Genomic DNA, 22,022 nt, shown 5'->3' with positions numbered 1-22,022 from the left:
CTGACCTAGATGGTACTTGAACAAGTGTTCTTCTTGCTGTAACCACTGAGCCACCAAGTCGCCAGCAAATTCATTCATTCATTCATTCATTTTCTTTTCGGCTTAGTCGCTTTATTAATCTGGGGTTGCTACAATGGAATGAACCGCCAACTTATCCAGCACATGTTTTCACAGCGGATGCCCTTCCAGCTGCAACCTATCACTGAGAAACATCCATACACACTCATTCACACTTTTACACTATGGACAATTTAGGCTACCCAATATACCGCATGTCTTTGGACTATGGGGGACTGTGCGCCACTGCTTCGCCACCAGCAAATTATTTTATTTAAATTAAATATGTCATTTTGTATGTCAGAATCAACCCAGTATATTTTATGATTACATAATAATAATCATAGTTTCTAATCACTCACTATCCTTCTGCTTAGTTGCGGATTTATCAAGAGCAGCCACAGCGGAATGAACCACCAATTACTCTGTCAATTATGTTCTTTGCGGCGGATGTCCTGTCAGCCACAACCCAACCCTGGAAAACACCCATACTCTCTCTCTCATTCCCACAAATGTTCATTCCCTATTGTCAATTTAGTTCCACCTACAGCGAAGGTCTTTGGGCTATGAAGTAAACCAGAGGGTTTCAAATTAATTAGAACATGTTTTAAATGTCAGAGCAGATTGTAAAAACTCTATATATCTAGAACTATTTATTAAAGCATTGCTGCTAATACAGCCACCTAATGACTGTAGTGTGTGCCGGAGCTGTCCACATAGTGTGGTGCTGAAATGCTCTACTGAAGCTTTGTATTCTATTGCACTAAGCTTCTGCCTCAGACCTCTATGTTTCTCTAGACTTTTTAGAAGATGTCGTAACAGATTGATTGAACACACACACACACACACACTTAACACACGCAAACGCGCGCACACACACAGAGAGAGAGAGAGAGAGAGAGAGAGAGAGAGAGAGAGAGAGAGAGAGAGAGAGAGAGAGAGAGAGAGAGAGAGATGCATATCACGAATAAATGCATAATAGACGACTGGATATGAGATATAAGAAATATAAATAATGAGGTAGATCTACATTCCAACCTGACGTCAAATATAGAGCGTTCCATTTGCAGTCAAGGAAGAAGTGTGCAACTGCAAGCTTAAACAGGTTCCTTACAGCAATTATGTCAGGAGAGCGGTAGTATTTTATTCCGCGTCGTCACTCGCATGCAGTGTAAGTAAAAGTTGAGGCGGCATGAAGTTTCAGTTCATGCATCGGTCTGCGCAGCTTCAGAGCTCTCTAGATCTTTCCATTTCATCTGCTCACGGCTCTCTTTATGTTTCTCATCGTCTCTTGATCGGGACTTCAAATCCCTCTTAGCGAATATTTGCAGAAATCAAGACGGGCTTGCGATGGGATCTCTGTTCTGGGAGTCTGAGAGAAAGCAAACACGTTCTCACAGAGCAACTGAGCAGATCCTTTGCTAGTTTTTATGGCGTTGCGACATAAATGATTTAATCTTTAATTTTTGCTTTTCTATATGGAGGTCTGACGGGGCGAAAATGTTGAATATGTCTAACAAAATCTGAATTCACGCGCCTGTTTTTGGATTATCTGTTTCCCAGGATACAGAACACTGAATCGACCGCGCTTCAACAAGAGACTTTATTTCCCATCTACCGGACTTAAAGACTGCTAAAGGGCTTTGGAAATGAGCGGTCCGTTTTTAAAATGTCTTTTTTAAGAATTACTCGTGGCGAGAGACGTTTCCTCAGAGGACGGGAGGGTTTGTAACGCTGAATTTATCGCCGATTTCACGACACGCGTTTCCATGGCTCCGGCGGTCAGATCGATTAAGCGTAAGGATGCGATTAACTGGCCGAGGATGTCGACAACTTTCTGGGCTGTGCTGCTGTTGACGGCGCTTCTGATCGTGTACTGCGGTGAGTTTGCGGTGTGTGCGATGCGTCTCCTACGTGTGTAAGGACGTGTAAAATTTCATTGATGTGACCTTAAGGATAATGTATTGTGTCTGTCCTGTCAATCACAGATTAAAAGAAAGTCATTGATCCTTCACGAAAGATCACATGGACACGGAAATGTCAAATCATGTGCTATATATATATATATATATATATATATATATATATATATATATATATATATATATATATATATATATATATATATATATATATATATTATTTATGGTAGCTAGACTTTTTTCCCAGTGACAAAGAAAAAAGTATGATACCCCTTTACCAAATTGGAAAGATAAGATAGTATTACCTGCCCTACTCAGAACAAGCATATGCAAAGCCACACTAATTAACACATATACACGACTCCTATATCAATAGGATCTTGTTATCAAGCAGTGTAACAGACCTAAAACCCTATAACTCAATATAATATAATATAATATAATATAATATAATATAATATAATATAATATAATATAATACTATATATATATATATATATATATATATATATATATATATATATATATATATATATATATATATATATATATAATACAATATACCTAGAATGCAACAGACCAGTTTGACATTAGTAGTAATACCATATGCTTAATCTGAAACTACTTTTAGTTACAAATAGATATGTATAGCTGAATCAAGAGTGAATCAAAAGGTCAGGTGATTCATTACTTTAGCTGGGATGTGGATGACTAATAGTCTGTTTTCTGTCTGAATGAAACTTTGACTAACTCTCCTAAGAATATTTTCCTCCCTGTAGCCTCAATAATATTATTGAAGCCCACATGATTGCCCTAGAAAACACGAGCATGGTTCAAAACTAATGAAATGCGCAAATAAAGACAGGAATTGTATGTCTTGTGATTCCATCCCAGGCCTGTGGCAGTGTATCTGAGAGTCTGTTTAACCTGTGCCACTGTACCTGCAGTACTGCTTTGAGGAAATATAAACGTAAATATGCGTGCAGATGCTTGTGCATTCACTCAGTTGATCTCCTGCTATGGTGTGATTTATTCTCTGCTTGGTTACAATCAGTGTTCTGGATGTTTGCTGTGGTTAGCGGTCTATTCTTTTTTTCCCCCCCATTTCTGTTTCTCTGTGTGGCTCTGAGCAAATAGGCTTCTGCAGCTCTGCCCCAACCTGCTTGTTGTCTGTGATATTAATCTTCATCTAGATGGGCTGCCCACCGCACGACATCTATGTCTGAGCTGCTGTCAAGACCCCAGACTGGCACCTCGCAGCTCCGGCTAGTATTACTCACAGAGGAGATTGAAAACATAAACGCAGAGACACAAAGCAAGTTTCTGATGTTGATTTGTTTATTTATAGCTAGGCTCGTGTGATGCATGCACAAACGCAATTGAAATTAGGTCTGCATTCCCACGAGTGAGTCATGCAGTCTCTGCCGCTTTATATTAGCATCGCGTGGCAAAATATCATAAAAAGTATCCTCTACAAATGTCATCGATGTACAGGAGATTGTGCTTGTTTTGGAATGCGACAAGAGGAAGGAGATACCGGAATGGCGCTCATGCTGTACCACAGTTGTACAAATGAATATCAAGTGTTATGATAGGATATGATATGATGACAATGACTGTTTGTAATGACTGTTTAATGAATGATATGGGCAGAGCTTTGTTCTGTCTGCTGGCTCCCTCCTCTGGATGCTGCTCGACATACATTTGTTCCTTAGTGGAGCCACAGATGCTACAGTCAATAATTGTAATATTTTCGATGATTATTACTTAAATGTTATCTTTAGATTATAGTTGTGTAGGTATTATGTTAGAGCACTGTAAAAATTCAATAACAGAAAGTCAAGACAACAAATATATTATTGATGTTGAGACTTTATTGAATAACTAATCAGGTTTCAACTAAAGGTTTTCAGTTATAGTAAGTTTAACTTAATATTTCTTGTCAGTTTAATTGATGTAAGTTGAGATGACTAGAAAAGTTCAGTTAATTCAACTAAAAATGTCTGCAATAATGTTTTAGTGTACACATGTACATATTATTTTAGTTATTAATCAATGTCACTGATCAATTCTGTAATTCTTGTTCTCAAGCATATTACAGTTAGTCTAAGTACTTAAAGTAGACAAATTTTAATGTGTACTTGTCATGTTTTTTTACTCTGGAGATCAATGTAACAAATTGTTGCACCATGTTGAAAGGTTAAAGTGTGCTATTACGTTTCATACATAAATCAGATTTTTAAACACGGCATACACACAAAAAGGGCTGTGGAAACATACAAGTTTTAATCTATATAAAAAAATAATAATATTACAACTTGACAGGATAACGTCCACACCTTTAAGTAAACACAAAGTAAACGTTCTGCCTAAATATTGACTCAATTAAACTACCATCATAGACTCCAATAATTATTTAGGCTTTACTAATAAGATGTACAGTATGTATTTTGATTGCATTTACAATTTCTGGCAGTTTGGATAACATACTTTCAACATAAATTAACTAATTATGTTTATGTGATTGATATTTGTTAGTAATGAAACAAATATGAAGAATATAATATCAATAAATCCAATGTGTTTTAATTGCTTCTTCTTAATTCATCTTTTATGTGTAGTATAGAGCTGCAATTTACGCCCCGAATATTAACCCGGATGTTGTCCCCAAACTTCCGCATGCTTTGCTAAGCTATATCTTTAAAATCCAATATCTCCCTTTACATTGAACTTTGAATGTCTTAGATTCAGAGATGTTGTTTATGTTCACACAGCTATATTACACTTCAACTACAGTTAAAATTTTATATCATTGTAGACCACCTCTTTAATACATACATTTAAATTTATTCTATGATCACTTTTAGAAAGATTTTTATGCATATTTATATATAACATATAAAAAAAATCACATGAATAAAAATCCCTTAGAGTATAGCATATACATAAATAGATTTGTGATTCAATCCTTGTCTGTATAGTAGGCAACATACAGTACAATACACTAGAAACCACTAAGAACACTGTCAACCCCTTAGCCACACACAGAAAAAAAAACTGAACACCTTAGAATCATGGCACTGAGTTCAATATGTGTCTAGTGTATTTGATTTTAAGTAAATAATAATAATAATAATAATAATAATAATAATAATAATAACAGGCTGCACGGTGGTGCAGTGGTTAGCACAATTGCCTCACAGCAAGCTGATTTGAGCCTCGGCTGGGACAGTTGGAGTTTCTGAAAAGAAAATGAATGAATGAATGCATTATTAAAAATTAATAATAATAATAATAATAATTATACAATAAAATAAGGAAACATTTACATTACATTTTACTTTTAGCTATTTAGTAGACACTTCTGTCCAAAACAACTTACATGTGAGAATACAATAAGCACTTCAAATCTACAGAGAGTCAAGCTATAGGTCTGAGTATTAATTAAATTTTATCTTATTATGATAAGTAACTAGGAGTATAATAAGTTACAGTATATAAGTGCTATACTGATTTGAATTGTGAAAGTGCTATTACAAATCAGTTTTTTTTAATTATAAATTGTACATCTTATAATAATTTATAAAATAATAATATTAATAATAATAATAAAGTATTAATATTCTTATTAAACAGTTATATAATAAAGTTAATGTGTAAAGTTTTGATATGTATTGTTGTTTTATTGTTTTCACATATATTTTATGTTATTCACATACAATGATTTATATAGTAATCATTTTTTTTTTAGTTGGAATGTGGAATTATGGCTGATTGTTTCTGCAAATGCTCAGACAGCCTGACCATAAAAGTCAGATGGTGCAGTGAGCATATGTTGCTTTGTATCTATAAAAGTGTGTCTTTGTCTGTGAGAGGGACAGAAAGTGTGTGCTAATAGAAAGCAAACTAAAATGGGGAAACAGTAAAAACCAACCAAAAACAGAAAAAAAAAATAATTTAACAAAAATAAGGGGGAAAGAAGAGCTATAAAAATAAAGAGGTGAGCACACTGTGGACTTCCTTATCACGCCTCCCACAGGGTCAATTATATGCCCTGATGAATCATACCTGCTATAGGCCCGACCTGCATATCATTAGCCACTAAAAACATCCCACAATGCATCGCAGCACATTCACACATCCCCCTCGAAATCGGCCTATGTAGTCTGACACATTGCTCAGAAATTCACAAATACTCACACACTCTTCTCAGTCTGCTATCAAAACCATTTAAGGGCAAAAACAGAAGTTGTTTTTTTGGTAATTAAAGAGTCCCAACTGGCAGCTTGAATGCTGCTGAAAGTATCAATTCTAACCAAAGCACAAAATTGTGTATTTATTTATGGTACAATAAGCATGGAGTCATTATAATATCCTTGACTATTGTCAAGCTAGCCGAAGGCCCTTTCCGCTGCACGAGCAATTTAACCAATGTCCGCATCAAAGGGTAAAGACGTGGGTTTTAGGAATGTGTCAAGTTTTTCTGTCTGGCCTTGCACATCACGAAGCTCTTATGAAAATGGAGGCATATCTTTATGGATGAATATTTGATCGGCTCTGAGGGGCTTTTAGAAGGTTTTTATGACCACAGTCGTCATTTTTGGTGCATAAAATGAAATATCTTTTGCAAAGTTGAAATGGGTGTAACACGATGTGAGTCTTTGGAAAATGGGATTTATTTTATTTTTTAATCTAAATAGAAATGTTTATACAAACTGTTAGTATGTAACTTTTTGATTTACTTATGAATTTGTATGATCTCATTTGTACATTTTACTATGATTTGCTTTTTGGTGATATGCCTCCTTTTAAAAAATCTTATTTTCATACTACTAAAATCATATAAATATGTACAAATTAGTCACTAAACTGACAAAGCATAAAATAGTTGAGTTTCTTCGCGATATTGAATAGAGTTTCAATCAGTCATGAAATGAACAGTTTTGTTTTTATATTTGCTATGGAAATGGATATTGTGTAATAGTTAGTTATGTTCAACTAATTTGGTTTTTATTAATTCATTCATTCATTCATTTTATAAATTATTGATTTCTGCTTCTACATTCAGATGATAAGGTCAGAATTTCAGGCTGGTGGTGTTGCTGTAATGGTGTGAGGGATATTTTCTTGGCACACTTTGGGCCCATTAGTACCAACTGAGCATTGTGTCAATGCTACAGCCAATTCCATCCATGCTGACCATGTCCACGCCTTAATGACCACCCATCTTCTGATGGCTACTTCCAGCTAGATAATGCACCATTTCATAAAGCGGGAATCATCTCAAGACTGGTTTCGTGAACATGACAATGTGTTCACTGTACTCAAATGGCCTCCTCTGTCACCAGTTCTCAATCCAATAGAGCACCTTTGGGATGTGATAGAATGGAAGATTCGCATCATGGATGTGCAGACAACAAATCTGCAGCAATGTATATATATATGCCTTTAGCCTCCTTGATAGAGCGCCCGACTCCCATGCAGAAGGTTGCCGGTTCTATACCAGCTCGGAGCGGGTCGGGTGGTTGTAGGACCGGCAGGGTTACATTGGTGCTGTGACCTGGATGGGAGTGAGGTTTGGGGGGGTGAGTGTAACGGAGGCCAGCTAGTAAGGGGTTGTGGAGGTAAATCTCACTCCTCTGACCTCTAAAGGTGCTCTATAGCCGGTCGCCAGTTCGATACCAATTCGGAGCAGGTTGGGTGGTTGTAGGACCGGCGGGGTTACACAATTAACACTGTCATCAGAGTGTTAAGGAATGCAGATATATAGCTTACAGCTGCAAGTCTTTTTTTATGTATATTAATATAAAGTTTGCACATGTTTATAAAAACTGTAAATTATGTCTTAGATGACAGCTTAACTTCAAGTCTTCGTCTGCACTCTCTCTCTCTCTTGCTCACTCTCTGTATGTGTGTGAGTGTTTGAGCTGCTGTTTGACACATACAGCATATATAATTAGAGAGGTTGTGTGATGTGTTGGCTAAAATACTGGTAAATGTATTTTGTGTGCAAAAATGATGAAGGTCATATCCATCTATTGCACAAAAAATAAATAGATTGCACTAGCCAAACCGGATAGGCAAATGAAAATTGTGCTTTGCAACTTGAAAGTGGCTGTATTTTTGGAGTCATGTATTAAGTCTTCCTTAGATGACTCAGTAAAGCACTTTGAACTTTCTGATAAACTGAGCATATGTTTAAGATAAGAGCAGTTTAACAACTGACTAATTATACTGTCTGGTGTTCAGGAGAAATAATTAATCATTGTATGTAATTATTCATTTATTGGCTCAACATTAAATCATGAAAAATAAAAAAAATATCATAAAAAAAACAGAGCAGGAAAAAATATCTGTGTGTGTGTGTGTGTGTGTGTATGTGCGTGTGTGTGTTTGTGTGTGTGTGTGTGTGTGTGTGTGTGTGTGTGTGTTTAATGGTGTGCACCTGCACAGCAGATGTCTCTTCCAGCCTCTCATGAATTTGATTGATTTAAATGTGTGTTACACTATAAATTAGTATAAATCTGGTCTTAGTTTTAATAAGCACTGTGACATGCATAAAACATAACTTTGACATTTCACACATGGGTCTCCCTTTAAGGGGGTGGGCATACTGCTAACAATCTGGCTTCATTCTTGGTTGATGTAACGATGAGGGTGTGAATTTTAATGATCAGTTGTAACCTCAAACACACATCACACTGCTTAAGGGCGTAGAAAGACAGGCGGGACCACTAGGCATGCTCGCTGCAGGTTGTTAAAATGTGTCCACATCTTTGTTATTGAGGAAACCAATTGCTTGAAAGAAAATGCCACCCTGGCGTTTTGAATTCCTCGAGGGCTCCATCAACGTGTGTCCGCTCACGGGCTGTGACAGGAAATGTCTGGGGTGGAAACACTTGAGAAGAGGATGAAAGATAAAAAAAGAGAGAGAGAAGTGTATACAGTGAAATAGATTGATAAAAAAATACGAAAAATATTAATTGGGTTTTTGTGTTTGTTTGTTTTTGCAAACATTTACAGTATTTTTTTTTCCTTTTCAACTATTTTTATTCAGCTGTGCTGAGTTTAAACCAATTGTATCTTTGCTCTGTAAAAGCTTTAGAGGCAACCTGTTGACCTTTTTGATGAGAGTTTCCTCATCTAAAATAAGATTAAATAGGTACAGTCGGTTATTTGTGCATGCAGCTTATTATGAACTGTAGTTATTTTGTAAAAATAAGTGCCTCAATAGTGGACATAAAATATGTGTTTTATGATATAATGAAATTATAAGCAATCAAAAGTAGGTTCCTTTAAACAGTGTGTGCACTTTATAGACATTTATCATATTTTGCTCCTAGTAATTAATTAATTTAGTTATTTAAAATGAGCTGAAATAATACAAATCTTGAAATTTCTGGGACAAAGTAATTGTTTTATGTTTAATCTACTTAAATTTGTCAAGTTAACTTAATCAATTTGTGTTGGGACAACATGAATAAATTGTGTAAATCCATGTGTTTTGTACAGTGTATTCCAAATTCACAAAATATTCATATTTACTTTTAGTCACTTTTGGAAGAGGCTTTCAAAAGAGGCTTTCACTTTTGGAAGAGGCTTTCAAAAGTGGAGGCTTTGGAACATGAAGGCACATATTTTAGCAGTGCAATTACCAGCCAAGTTACACAATTCACAAATTTCAGCATTGTTGAAAGAGCTCAATGTCTAAGGACCCTATTTTATGAAACACTCCTATGTGTCATGTTTCAGGAAAATGACAAATTGCATTTGTATAAGTTAGAGGACATGTTGTTCTTGAAATATTACAAATTCTCCAAGTTGAAAGCGAAATTATTATCGCTCCTGTGAAATTTTAATTCCTTTTCAAACTTTTCACAAAGTGATGTTTACCAGAGCAAGGTAACTTCTATCTCCCAAAACAATCAAAAGCATTATACAGATAATGCTAAGTTAACAAAGATAACACAAGTAAACCCATCATGCATTTTTGAAATGAAGGTTTTTATTATTAAGGGATAACTAAATCCAAAACTGCATAGCCCTGTGAAAAAGTGTTTGACCTCTAAAATTAATAACTGATTGAACCACCCTTTGCTGCAACAACTGCAATCGAGCATTTTGAGTCTGTTACAGCACTGTGGAGGAATTTTGGCCAACTTATCTTTGCAGTATTGTTTTAATTCAGCCACACTGGAGGATTGAACTGCCTTTTTTAGGGTTAATTGTACCTCAATTGGGTTTAGGTCAAGACTTTGAATAGGCCACTCCAATGTCTTCATTTTGTTTTTCTTTAGTTATTCAGAAGTGGACTTTCTAGTGTGCTTTGGATCATTGTCCTGCTGCAGAACCCAAGTTTGCTTCAGCTTGAGGTCACCTACAGATGGCTGGACATTCTTCAGGATATATTCATATGATTACTATTTTTAAAATTAAGGTCAGGATTGTTACCCCCCTTAAGTTTTTTAAAAATATCTTTTTGTTTTCAGTTGGCCACAGAACAAACCACTGTTATCCAATTTATAACATGCTGACATAACTTAATTTGCCTAGTTAATCTTTTATGTGCTGATATCATGGCAAAGACCAAATAAATTTGTAAAGAATAATCAGTTATTAAAATGTGTAGAAAATTTTTTTTTCAAGTGAACAGCGCTTGAGGAAATATTTTTAAAAACAGTTAAAATTATATATATATATATATATATATATATATATATATATATATATATATATATATATATATATATATATATATATATATATATATATATTGTAATTACATTTAGTTAAAAAAAGGGGGAAGCTTGGATCGATTTGGAGACACCTGGAGATTTTGCACTCATACAGGCAGTTAATTGTCAGTAAAAATGAGTGGGAGGCTCAACAAATGTATGCTAGAGAAAAGGTAATTGTGTGGAAGTCGACTGCATTCAGTTATGCAGATACTGGATGCCTTTTGCCAAAAACCTTAAGAGTGTGCCAGACTGTGATGCATGGTTGAGCCTGACAAGACATTTCAGAAACATGATTCTAAAGCTTTACTAGCTTGACAGATCAAATAAATGCAACTGTATATGAATGGGATGTGGTAAAATCACAGCTAGCACCTTAACATTCCTGACATTCAGTTAAAGAAAGAAAGAAAGAAATAAAAAGGAAATAAATAAATAAAGAAGATGCAAGAATGTGCACCTACTGAAACAGCGATAGAAGCTATAAAAAGAACGACAGATGACAATTGGTCACCTAACAGTACAGTATCACACCTGTTGTGGCATTTTGTAATATATTTGATATATTTAAATTCTATTGTTTATTAGTACACATCTTAATATCACTTCTTAAATATTCTTAATGCTATTAAATGACTGCCTGCTGATAATAACTAAATTATAAACAGCTTTATCTTTAGAAACAAATCCATACTTTAGCAAATTAAAATTTGATACAACTTTCTCTTAAAAAAATATTCATTTTCTTTTCTTTTTTTTTAGTTTTCTTCTGTATTTGATACATTGATTGCAAGCATTTGGTCACGCATTTCTACAACGTACATTAGTGCAAGGCATATCTCGGTGGGAAAATTGTGTTTATTGATCCTTGCTAAATGAATTCAGTGATTACTAATTAGCAACACTTGGGTACATACTACAAATAACAGAATTGTACATTTGATTCATAACTATATTGGAGTTATTGCTAGGGTTTGTTACTTTTGGGTCACTTTTTTTAAAATGCTATATCACATAAAATTCACAACAAACAACAACCTTATGTACAGTATGCTATCTGAGAAGCAACTGCATCTGTTCAACAGTCCATCTAGCGCACACAAGCACACTTGCACATGCATGTACACTTTTTTATAACTTAATAAAGAATAAGGCCCTTTTTTATTTATTCATTAACTGTTTGCCCCTGTTTGTTCAATCACAGTGATAAAATGTATATTATTCCACTCCTAAGCAGCAATTGCTTTAGGGTTCGTACATAAATAAAAAACAGACAGACAGACAGACAGACAGACAGACAGACAGACAGACAGACAGACAGACAGATAGATAGATAGATAGATAGATAGATAGATAGATAGATAGATAGATAGATAGATAGATAGATGACACATAACACATAATCTTGATTTCAATTAGTTTTAACCATTGTCAGTCAACCAAGTTCCCTTTTGTTTCTGTAGTCCTTTGTACAATTTTTTATAGCTTTGTAGTTTGATTTAAAGGATGACATGAAGGAAATTAAGGAAATTAGTAAACTAAACCACGGAGGAAATTTCAATTCTGTAAAGCACATCTAATAGACAGGTGTGTTATTATTTAGATCAAGTCAAAGTTTCAGTGTTGTTCCATTTTACCAATGTGATTCATCAACTTAAACAAGGTTACTCCAGCAATGAGCAATTCTACAAATAAACTAGACAAAAAGGGCTCCATTTTAATGTTAATGTTTAATGCAAATGCATTAAGGAGCATTTTCGAATCCACTTTTGCTATTTTAAGGACAGAAAAATATAATTTGTGCCATGGTGCATGGTCTAGCAAGGTTGTGCTTATTCTCCGGAGATGCATCTGTCATTCCTTTTAAGAGTCAGTTGAGTTACGTCATGGCGCATTTGCTATTTACATGGTGGACTTTGTGAGAGGAAAAACTGAAAGCTTCCCAAGCAAAAAACACAGCATGTGCAGCATGAGGATAAAGAATGAGCCTCCTCCATTCAACCTTTTTACTTTATCTTTAGTTTACTTTTTACTTTACTCCTTTACCTTTTTCGGGTAACAAAAGGATGGACACTCACTCCACTGAAGACATCCATTAGCCTATATACTGTATTTAATTTAGTTTCTTGAGCGCAAAATTCAGTTCTGATTTCCAGCAAACAAATAAGTGAACGATAATAACGAAGTGTGGTCAAAAAAAAATATTGGATTAGTTATATCCAAACACACGTCCTGTTCTTATGCCCCAATGGTGATGCAGACGTCTTCAAAACCTGACAGATGGACTAATCTAAACTGGTTTTTATTAGGACAAATATAAATATGCATATAATAAATAATACTAACAATAATAATAACATACCATATTAAAGCAAACAATCATGAATAAACTGAAAAAGGCCCACAAAGTGGCACAAATGTTTTTGCTATTTAAACCCTGTGGTGCAAAATGTGAAAATAAGAGCTGCGATGGTCTGAAAATAGCAACAAATCACGCCAAAGTTTAGTATGTATAGTATGTAAAGTATATAGCCAACATGACACTTTATAAAACATTCCATTTTTACTGCATTAAATAATGTAATCTCATATTAATTCATAAATAAAATGCTAATATGTACAATAATAAATTGATATATTGATAATTTTTAATAAACATTTACAACTAGCGTCAGCTTGTTCCAGTGGAACAATTGGGCAATAGCTGTCATTTTATTTATAAAACACCATTCGTCAAGATAATTATAAATGCTCAGTTTTATATAATACACTTACTTACACTTATTCCTCAAAAAAAAGAAAAAAAGAAAAAAAAAAAACAGCTCCTCTATGCCCCTTTCAAATTGAGTCTTGCTGATTAGACCATGGGCACCAGACATAGTAGATATTGATGGTGGAGTGAAGTAGGAAGAGAGAGCGTACAATTCAGAAGAGCTCATTAAAGCACCAGCCAGAGTTGCCAACATTTGGCTCACTGCCATCTGACTTTATTGCTATCGGCTGTATCTATTGTAAAAAAAAAACTGAAAAGTGTCCTTCATTAAAGTAGCATTCAGTTAAACTAAACAGTGCTACAGACCTACACATAAATATCTCAAGATGAATAGACTACAGTGCTACTTAAAAAATATTTGAAACACAATTTCATAGTTTACATTACACAACAAATATCTTATTTTACATTTTTTACCAACCCAGACTCATTCTAAAAATGCATCCCTATATGCATTTCTGGAGAACGCCAAAAATGCCAAATTTTTTACGCGAGTGCCATTCGCTCCTTCTTTTCTCACGTAAGCCCATCAGAGGCCACTGTCGACTGACTAACTCACCAATTGACTGCCCCTCCATCCCATCCCTCCCTAAACCCAACCAATAATGTTTTCAAAAGCACAGATTGAGCTGGTGACAATGGAAAAGCCGTCCATGTGGAGGTAAGTGGTTAAGTGGAACAGGGTCATCCCAGCCAATAGCGTAAGTTTTAAAGATGAAATGCAGCTATACAAACCTCTGACTATATAATTTGCAATCTTTTGAAATATATATAGCTCTACATTTTTAGAATGAGCCTGTGTTGTTGTTTACACATTCTTGGTTATAATGAACAGATTCAAATTTCTGTATTGATAACCTGTTCAAGGGAACTTTTCATGCCCCTTTTTACAACATGTAAAATAACGCTCTGATGTCCCTAGAGGGGCTTCAGCTTCAATGCTTGACAGAGGGCATGTCTAAAGTTGGAGCTGATGCGATCATCATTGCAGTGTCAGCCAATGAAAAAAGTCTTCAATCGGCTATTTTCTGAGCTGGTGTATTTGCATAAAGCAATCTGATTGGCTATTGCTTCTGTTGCCGATTGAAAAGTTGAGAAATTCCCAACTTCTGCAACGCCACTGAAGCGGCGCCAACACATCCACAATGCAGTTCGGCAATGCCTGATTTCACCCATTCAAAGTGAAAGGGAAGGATTGATGCTGATCCCTGTGTGAAGGGGGCATTCTAAATGTGATTGTTGCATAATAGGTCCCCTTTAACTTTATCATGATGTACACAATATTCTTTTATTTCATAGCACAGACAAATATTGTGATAACATTGCTATTTGATGAATTGCCCAGCTGTACAAGATGAAACATTGTTTTAAATGACAACGTGAAAGGCGAAGGAGATCCAAACGCAGCTTTAAACCTACATTTATTAAACAAACCAGTTCAAAACAAAACTAGAACAAACGGCAATCATGGAAAAAACGAAAATACAACAGACAACAAGAGTGAAAACAAACTTATATATATATATATATATATATATATATATATATATATATATATATATATATATATATATATATATTTTATATATACAGTTTATATATATATCAGTTTATATATATCAGCCCTAGTCTGATATGTATATATGTATATAGCCCTAGTCATCAATGGAGATGAACCACAGCTGTGTGTATGTGTGATCACAAACTAATAGGAACTGGTGTGTGCGTGAGTGGAGCATGACAGTATATGTAGTCCATGTGATTGTGTATTTGTAGTTTATTAGCGATCCACAGTCACAATGACCGATCAAAGGAATATTTGGTATGTGTTTTGGCTTGGTATTTGAGAGAGCCACCAAGTAATTTTGTTAGTGTGTGAACCTTGTATTACTACCACAAGTACTACAATGCCTTAACATTTTGACCTGTTGAGGATTTTTTCTGATAAATATTTTTGAGCAAACTATCTGATAAATAAGACAGAATGTATTTTGAAAATGCAAAAATGCAGACTGTTTTTAGGGTTTTTAATTGTTTTTACATGTGTTGTACAAGTGTAACAGCATTTTAGCAACTAAAATCCACCATTTTGTTATTTCAAATAATCTCAACATACTTTCTTGATCCTTATATCAAGCACAGCATTTGTTTAACATTACAGTAGCCAGCACATGTCAACAGTCAATTTGTAATTTTACAGTTAAAAAAATCTTCCAATCTTAACAAAACCAAATACAATCAAACACTGAAGTGCTCTTTATGTCTAAGAAACACAAAATGTGGACAAACTGAATATGTTACTGAATGCGATTCTGCTTGCTCAAATATGGGACGATTCTATATTATATGGCAAGTACTACAGTAGCAACAGTGGAAATGAACCCCAGAGATATTTGCTCTACTGAAGCTGAGTAATTCCATCATCCATTCATGCTCACGAAACATGACTTTGTTAAGCCTCATTTCTAGCTTCCTGAGACTCAGACTGTCTCTTTCCTCCCTCCTCAGTGCACTGCCGAATAAAAAAAGATTCTGTTGTATCCTTGACATGCATGTGAAGTATGCAAGTAGCACTTGGGAGATATTCATTACATTATAATGACTTTAATCTTGTTAACACATTATTTTACACTGGCATGATACATTTATGTGTTCTTTAATACATACTTTTTTTTATTTTTTTTATTCTGCCTCGCCAATAGTGATGCAACTTTTAAACTAACACAATCTAATACAGCTATAAAAAGTGTTGTCTGCACTTTAATAATTACAGAGATTTTATATCTCTTTTCAAGTAAATGTACTGTCTGTTGGACAAACTACATTTTCTTTGCAATAAACAAACTCATACTGATCTATCTCATTTGCTTTGATAGTTGCTGTGTGCAATATCAAACAAATCTTCTTGCTACTGTACACAATATGTGGATTTGCTTTATAGACGTGGTTACAAAAGCTTGACACCTAAATACACATTGAGATGTTATCTTTATTTATATTTGCATATAATGTGACCATGATTTGTCAGTCAGAAGCAATCTAATATCTTAACTAGCCTACTTCAGAGTATTCTGTGAGCATTCAAAAGCTAACCGTGCACAAAGATTGCATGAATTTAATGACTTAATTTGTCAGTGTCAGTAGTCAGACACTGGTTGGATTTCATAGAGCTGTTGCATAGAAATGGAGGCAATGCTCAACATGTGACCGGTTTAAATTATCCAGTACTCATTAACAAAAGATTGTAGCACTGTGGGAATACACACACACACACACACACACACACAAACACACACACACACACACACACACACACACACACACACACACACACACACACACACACACACACAAACACAGTTGAAGTGAAACACAAATGATGTTTAACAGAGCAAGGAAATTTTCATAAAATGTCTGATAATATTTTTTTTCTTCTGGAGAAAGTTTGTTTTATTTTGGCTAGAACAAACGCATTTTTTAATAAACATTTTAAGGTCTAAAATCTATCTAAGACCTAAAATCTAAAACCTAATCTGCCTAGTTAACCTAATCAACCTAGTTAAGCCTTTAAATGTCACTTTGGGCTGTATAGAAGTGTCCTTAAAAATATCTAGTAAAATATTTTGTACTGTCATCATGGCAAAGATAAAATAAATCAGTTATTAGAAATGAGTTATTAAAACTATTATGTTTAGAAATGTGTTGAAAAAATATCTCTGTTAAAGACAATTTGGGGGAAAAAAATGAACAGAGGAGGCTAATAATTCAGGGTGGTCAACTGTATGTTTATATGAAACAACACACAATGATAACCCAGCTCTGATCATGGTGTCCTCAATTGTCATCTTACATAATGGTGAAAATATATTTAGTACTTAGGTCTTTAAACTATATCCACATTAGGCCAGATATTTCCCAATCCATTTTTTCCATGTTGTAAAACTGCAGTCATCATCTCTAAAAGTATATGGTTACCCACAAAACCACTAAATCAGAATCAAAACAATGTAGTGTACATGCCAGACCAGTGTGTGGCGCTATCAATTTGAAGATTTGACACTTTTTTGACATTTGTATGTAGACTTTATATATTTAATCTGAGCAAAGTGTTATGTTTGTACAGCTACCTCTTAGTAATATAATAAAATTGATAAATAATACAATTAATAAAATTATAATACTTATTTTATTATATATATATATATATATATATATATATATATATATATATATATATATATATATATATATATATATATATATATATATATATATACATACATATATATATATATATATATATATATATATATATATATATATATATATATATATATATTTTTTTTTTTTTTTTTTTTTTTTTTTTTGGCAAATTAAGAAAATTTATTTAGTTTTGAAAGTGCCACATACAGGTACTGTTTTCTGTAACAATACCTATTTTTGCTAATCATTATTTTATTCCACTTAGCTTTTCAGTGAAAAAATTATTATTTTTTTAATTATTTCAGTTTTAGTTTTTCATTCATTTTTTTTTTTTTTATCTACTAAAAACGGTTATACACTATTGTTATTGTTTTTTATTGGTGATGTGATGGTGTCTTCCTGGTGTCGAGAAGCGAGGTAATGACATTACTGTATCACAAAATATATAGAATAGCTGTACAAACAAAAATGCATGAATGCCATTTTTAGATTTATCTTCTTTGGGTTTCCATTACAATACAAAACTATTGCATACCCCAAATGTGTCCCTATATGTTGTCAGGGAACCAGACCTGTAAAAGTTCCAACCCATGCTCATCCTGAAATCGTTCCACTATTTACATTTCTGGAGAGCGCCAAATACATCCAAGGAGGTAAAATTTTTTTGCAGTTTTTGTTTTCGTGAATCCACCAGAGGCCACTGTGTATGCTTTTTGAGATCTTAAATTTCTCTCGCGAGTGCCATTCGCACCTGCTGTTCTCACGTGAATCCACCTGAGGACGCTGTTGACTGACTAAATGACTGACCATTTGACTGACCAACCCTGCTCTTTCCCTAAAACCAACCAATAGTGTTTTCAAAAGCACTAATTGACTTGCCCACCAACTTCTCTAAAACTCAATCTACAGATTTAAAAAGTAATCCATAAAAAAACCCTCATATTTGTCCATGGTTTTATGGTTTTTGACCACATTTTCAGCCTTTTATTTACTTGTTTATTGTACTTTTTGGCTGCTTACCCACTTTCTGGAACTGTTCTTTGCCGGACTTGAACCCAGTCGTCAGGGTCAACACTTCTCTTTGTCTCAAGTCCATTAACGTAGACCAACGTGGCCAGTTTTTGGATTGGTACCTCGTAGATAGCAAATGCCCTTGCCTAAGATTTACACATCACACTAAGGCTATGATCCAGTCCATTTTTAGACATGCATGTACTTGCAAACTTTCCTTCCCTTGTCCCCTTGAGGGAATCTCTGCTGCCATTTTACAGTTTGCTCCACTTCATCAAGTGAATGAGGGATGCTTACATGGACATACAGTAACTTCGATCTTTTGATTTTGACCAAGGAAGTGAGTCGGCTTCATATGTACACTCCTGCACCAATACATCAGTGTTTTCAAGTGCTCAAGGGGTTAGGAAATTCTGTTTAAACCCATCAAGATATTTTGCAGGTAGTAGACACGTAAGTAGTGTGATGTAAACAATGACGTACATCCGAGTGAACGAGGCGTTGGAAAGTAAGCAAGTGAAGGGCATCCTAAATTGGACTGCATTGCAGCTTAATTATCTCTTTTGGATTGAAAATGTCAAATTTCACAGAAAGGCGACAAGTTTGCATTGCTGTGTTCCAATCATTGTAAAAGCTAGACGGAGATCTGAAAATGGCTGTTATTTCTCGCAAATCCATCCATCCCACACATAAGACAGATGTGGAAGTGGTAATTAACAAATCCATCGGCACAGTTCTGGAAATCTTGTGAGCAGGGAGGTGGAGGGTTGCAATCATGGCTCAGCATGATACGTTAAGTCATGTCGGCAGAATCCAGAAAAATAATGAGTGTGGAATGAAAATCAGAAATAGAATAGGATGAAGCATGCCTATCACATTTGCAGACAAAGACCTGATTGCAGCAGTACAAAGGCTAAAAAAGGGCAGTTGTGTTGGGCAGTTGAAGAAATCAAAGAAGGCAATTTCAATTGCCATACAGAGACATGCAAAATAAAATAAATATATAAATACCACCTAAACTAGATGGCTGGATCAACACCTAACTTGTGCAGTGCAGAGGTGCATTTGATGTTTGCTGTGAATGGAACGCATTATCTGATGCAGAAGCAATAAAATAAACAGTTGGCCAGGAGCTCAGCGGGGGCATGAAGATGGTGTCCGCTGGGAGAGGTGGCCCTAATCATTGTAAAGCATTTCCTCTCACACACAACGCTGGGCCAGTAATCTAATGCACGCATTATTCAGCCTGCATCTATTAAAAGAAAGCCATGTGAGATTTATCGCCCAGGTTTAACTGTATGGTAAAATAGCGCATTAGGCAGATGATATCATGGTGTATGAAATGATTATGCATGCTTGCAGAAAAGTGGAAGAGGCCAGCTTAATTAAATGCAAGGTCTTGGTTATACATCACTGGCTCTCTGCTCAGCCCTTTTAACCAAAAAAGGCTGTTATTTTTAAAAGCAAAGAGCTGAGAGGAAGGTTTTCCACTTTGCCTGTTCTATATACACCCTTCTGTTTTGTGAAGGGGGGGTGGAGGACAGGGGGTGTGGTGGGCCAAAATGTAGCTTCCATTTTCTGCTCTACTGCTCACACGCGCACGCCAAGCAAGGCAATTATATTTCAGTCGGTGTAAGACTAAGTTTTGCAGATCTGTCAGTCTGTCTAAAACCACAAATGGGAATAGTAATTGCGTCACCTTGGGAAAATACCCTTTGCGTTTCACTCAAAATGGAACAAAGTTGGTAAGTGGCTTGGTAGTTAAAAGGCTAGTTTTTTTTCTCATGGTTAAACAAAGTTTGTCATGCATGTAAGTGTATATACATTTGAAATACAGGATTCAACGTTACATATGCAGTGTTGTAATGCATGACAATCAAGCTTAAGAAAACAGATTGGTCACACTTTGGGCTCTATTTTGACGGTCCATGCGCAGAGCGCGAAACGCAGGGCGCAAACGCTTTCAGGGCGTGTCAGAACGCATTTTTGCTAATTTATGGACGGGAAAATGCATTTTGCGCCAAGGCGCATGGGCTAAATGGGTTGAGTTTATTTTCTCAATTAGTTATAGGTGTGTTTTGAGAATAAACCAATTAGAGTCTCATCTCCCATTCCCTTTAAGACCCAGCTGCGTCGCGTCAAGAGTGCATTTGCTATTTACAGGATGCAAAGTCTAAGTGGAAAAAATGAGCATTTCACAAGCAAACAGTTAACAGTTTTTTAACAGAAAACTGTTAAACAGAGCATCTACTGCGTGAGAATGAGAGATAATGGATCACTTTCACTTTCGCTCTTGGATAGGGAAACCTTTACACACAGACATCAATTAGCCTATACATAATTAATTTCGTTTGTAAAGCGCAAATATTTGTTTCAAAACTATTTCTAAATTCAGTTCTAATTTCTAGCAAACGAATAAATAAACAATAATTACCAAGTGTGGTCAAAATACAGAGTTATTTCCAAATACACCTGCCATGCCCCAAATGGTCTAAAACCTGACAGGTGGGCAAATCTAAGCTTGTTTTTAATAAAACAAATATACATATGGATATATTAAATAATACTGCTAGTAATAATAACATTATACAAAAGCAAATTGTTATGAATGAACTGAAAAAGCCTCCTGAGATGAAGAAGACATAAAAGCAGTGATTTTTCATATTTATGTAGGCTAGAAAATAATATGTTTTGTAATATTTTAATCCTTTATATTTATATCCTATACCTATTCTTATTATAACCTATATATATCCTTAATATTTAAATTTTTTCATATGTAAAGATATTTGCCTATTGCTCTCTTGTGCATATTTAGCAGTGTGTAAGCGAGGTGCAACTCTGCGCCGGAGTTTAGACCGGGTTAGTTTTGGTCAAATTAAAAATCTATTATAGTTTCTCAAAATAGCAACGCGCCAGCGGTCCGCCATAGAACGCCTTCCTTTTTAGAGCAGAACGCCTATGGGCGCACAAATGAGCGCTAATGCATTTGCTATTTTAACAGCGTAGCGCAACGCCTCAAAACGACTCTTGCGCAAAGCAGAAACTACCAAAAAACTTTTGGGCCACGTCTTGCGCCACACTGCGCCGGGTGTATGATAGGGCCCTTTATGTTAATGGCCCATTTGTTGAATTTAAGTTACATTGCATGTCAACTAATTCTCATTAAATTATGAGTAGACTGTTAGGTTGGGGTTAGGGTTGGGGTTAGTTTAATGAGATGTACTTGCAAAAAGTCAGTTAAACGTCTGTTGAAGGAGCCGTATCAAGAGATATTAAGCAGACAGTCTACTAATACTCAAATTGACCATCAAAATAAAG

The 22,022-nt window shown here is 35.0% G+C and overlaps 1 protein-coding gene across 2 annotated transcripts in view; it reads left to right on the top strand.

The window, feature by feature from the left end:
• Window positions 1–1,030: 1,030 nt before the first annotated feature.
• tafa5a (TAFA chemokine like family member 5a) overlaps window positions 1,031–22,022 on the top strand; it is a 147,776-nt gene continuing 126,784 nt past the window's right edge. Inside the window, 1 exon segment of one of the 2 annotated variants that reach the window (NM_001430368.1) lies at window positions 1,031–1,938. In NM_001430368.1, the coding sequence (NP_001417297.1) occupies window positions 1,827–1,938 (112 nt within the window). In that variant the 5' untranslated portion in view covers window positions 1,031–1,826. 2 annotated transcript variants of the gene reach the window in all.

The sequence above is a fragment of the Danio rerio genome, chromosome 4, assembly GCF_049306965.1.
Source record: "Danio rerio strain Tuebingen ecotype United States chromosome 4, GRCz12tu, whole genome shotgun sequence".
Taxonomy (NCBI): Eukaryota; Metazoa; Chordata; class Actinopteri; order Cypriniformes; family Danionidae; genus Danio; species Danio rerio.
Note: the sequence above shows the minus strand (reverse complement) of the source record. Positions and strands in the feature narration are given on the sequence as shown.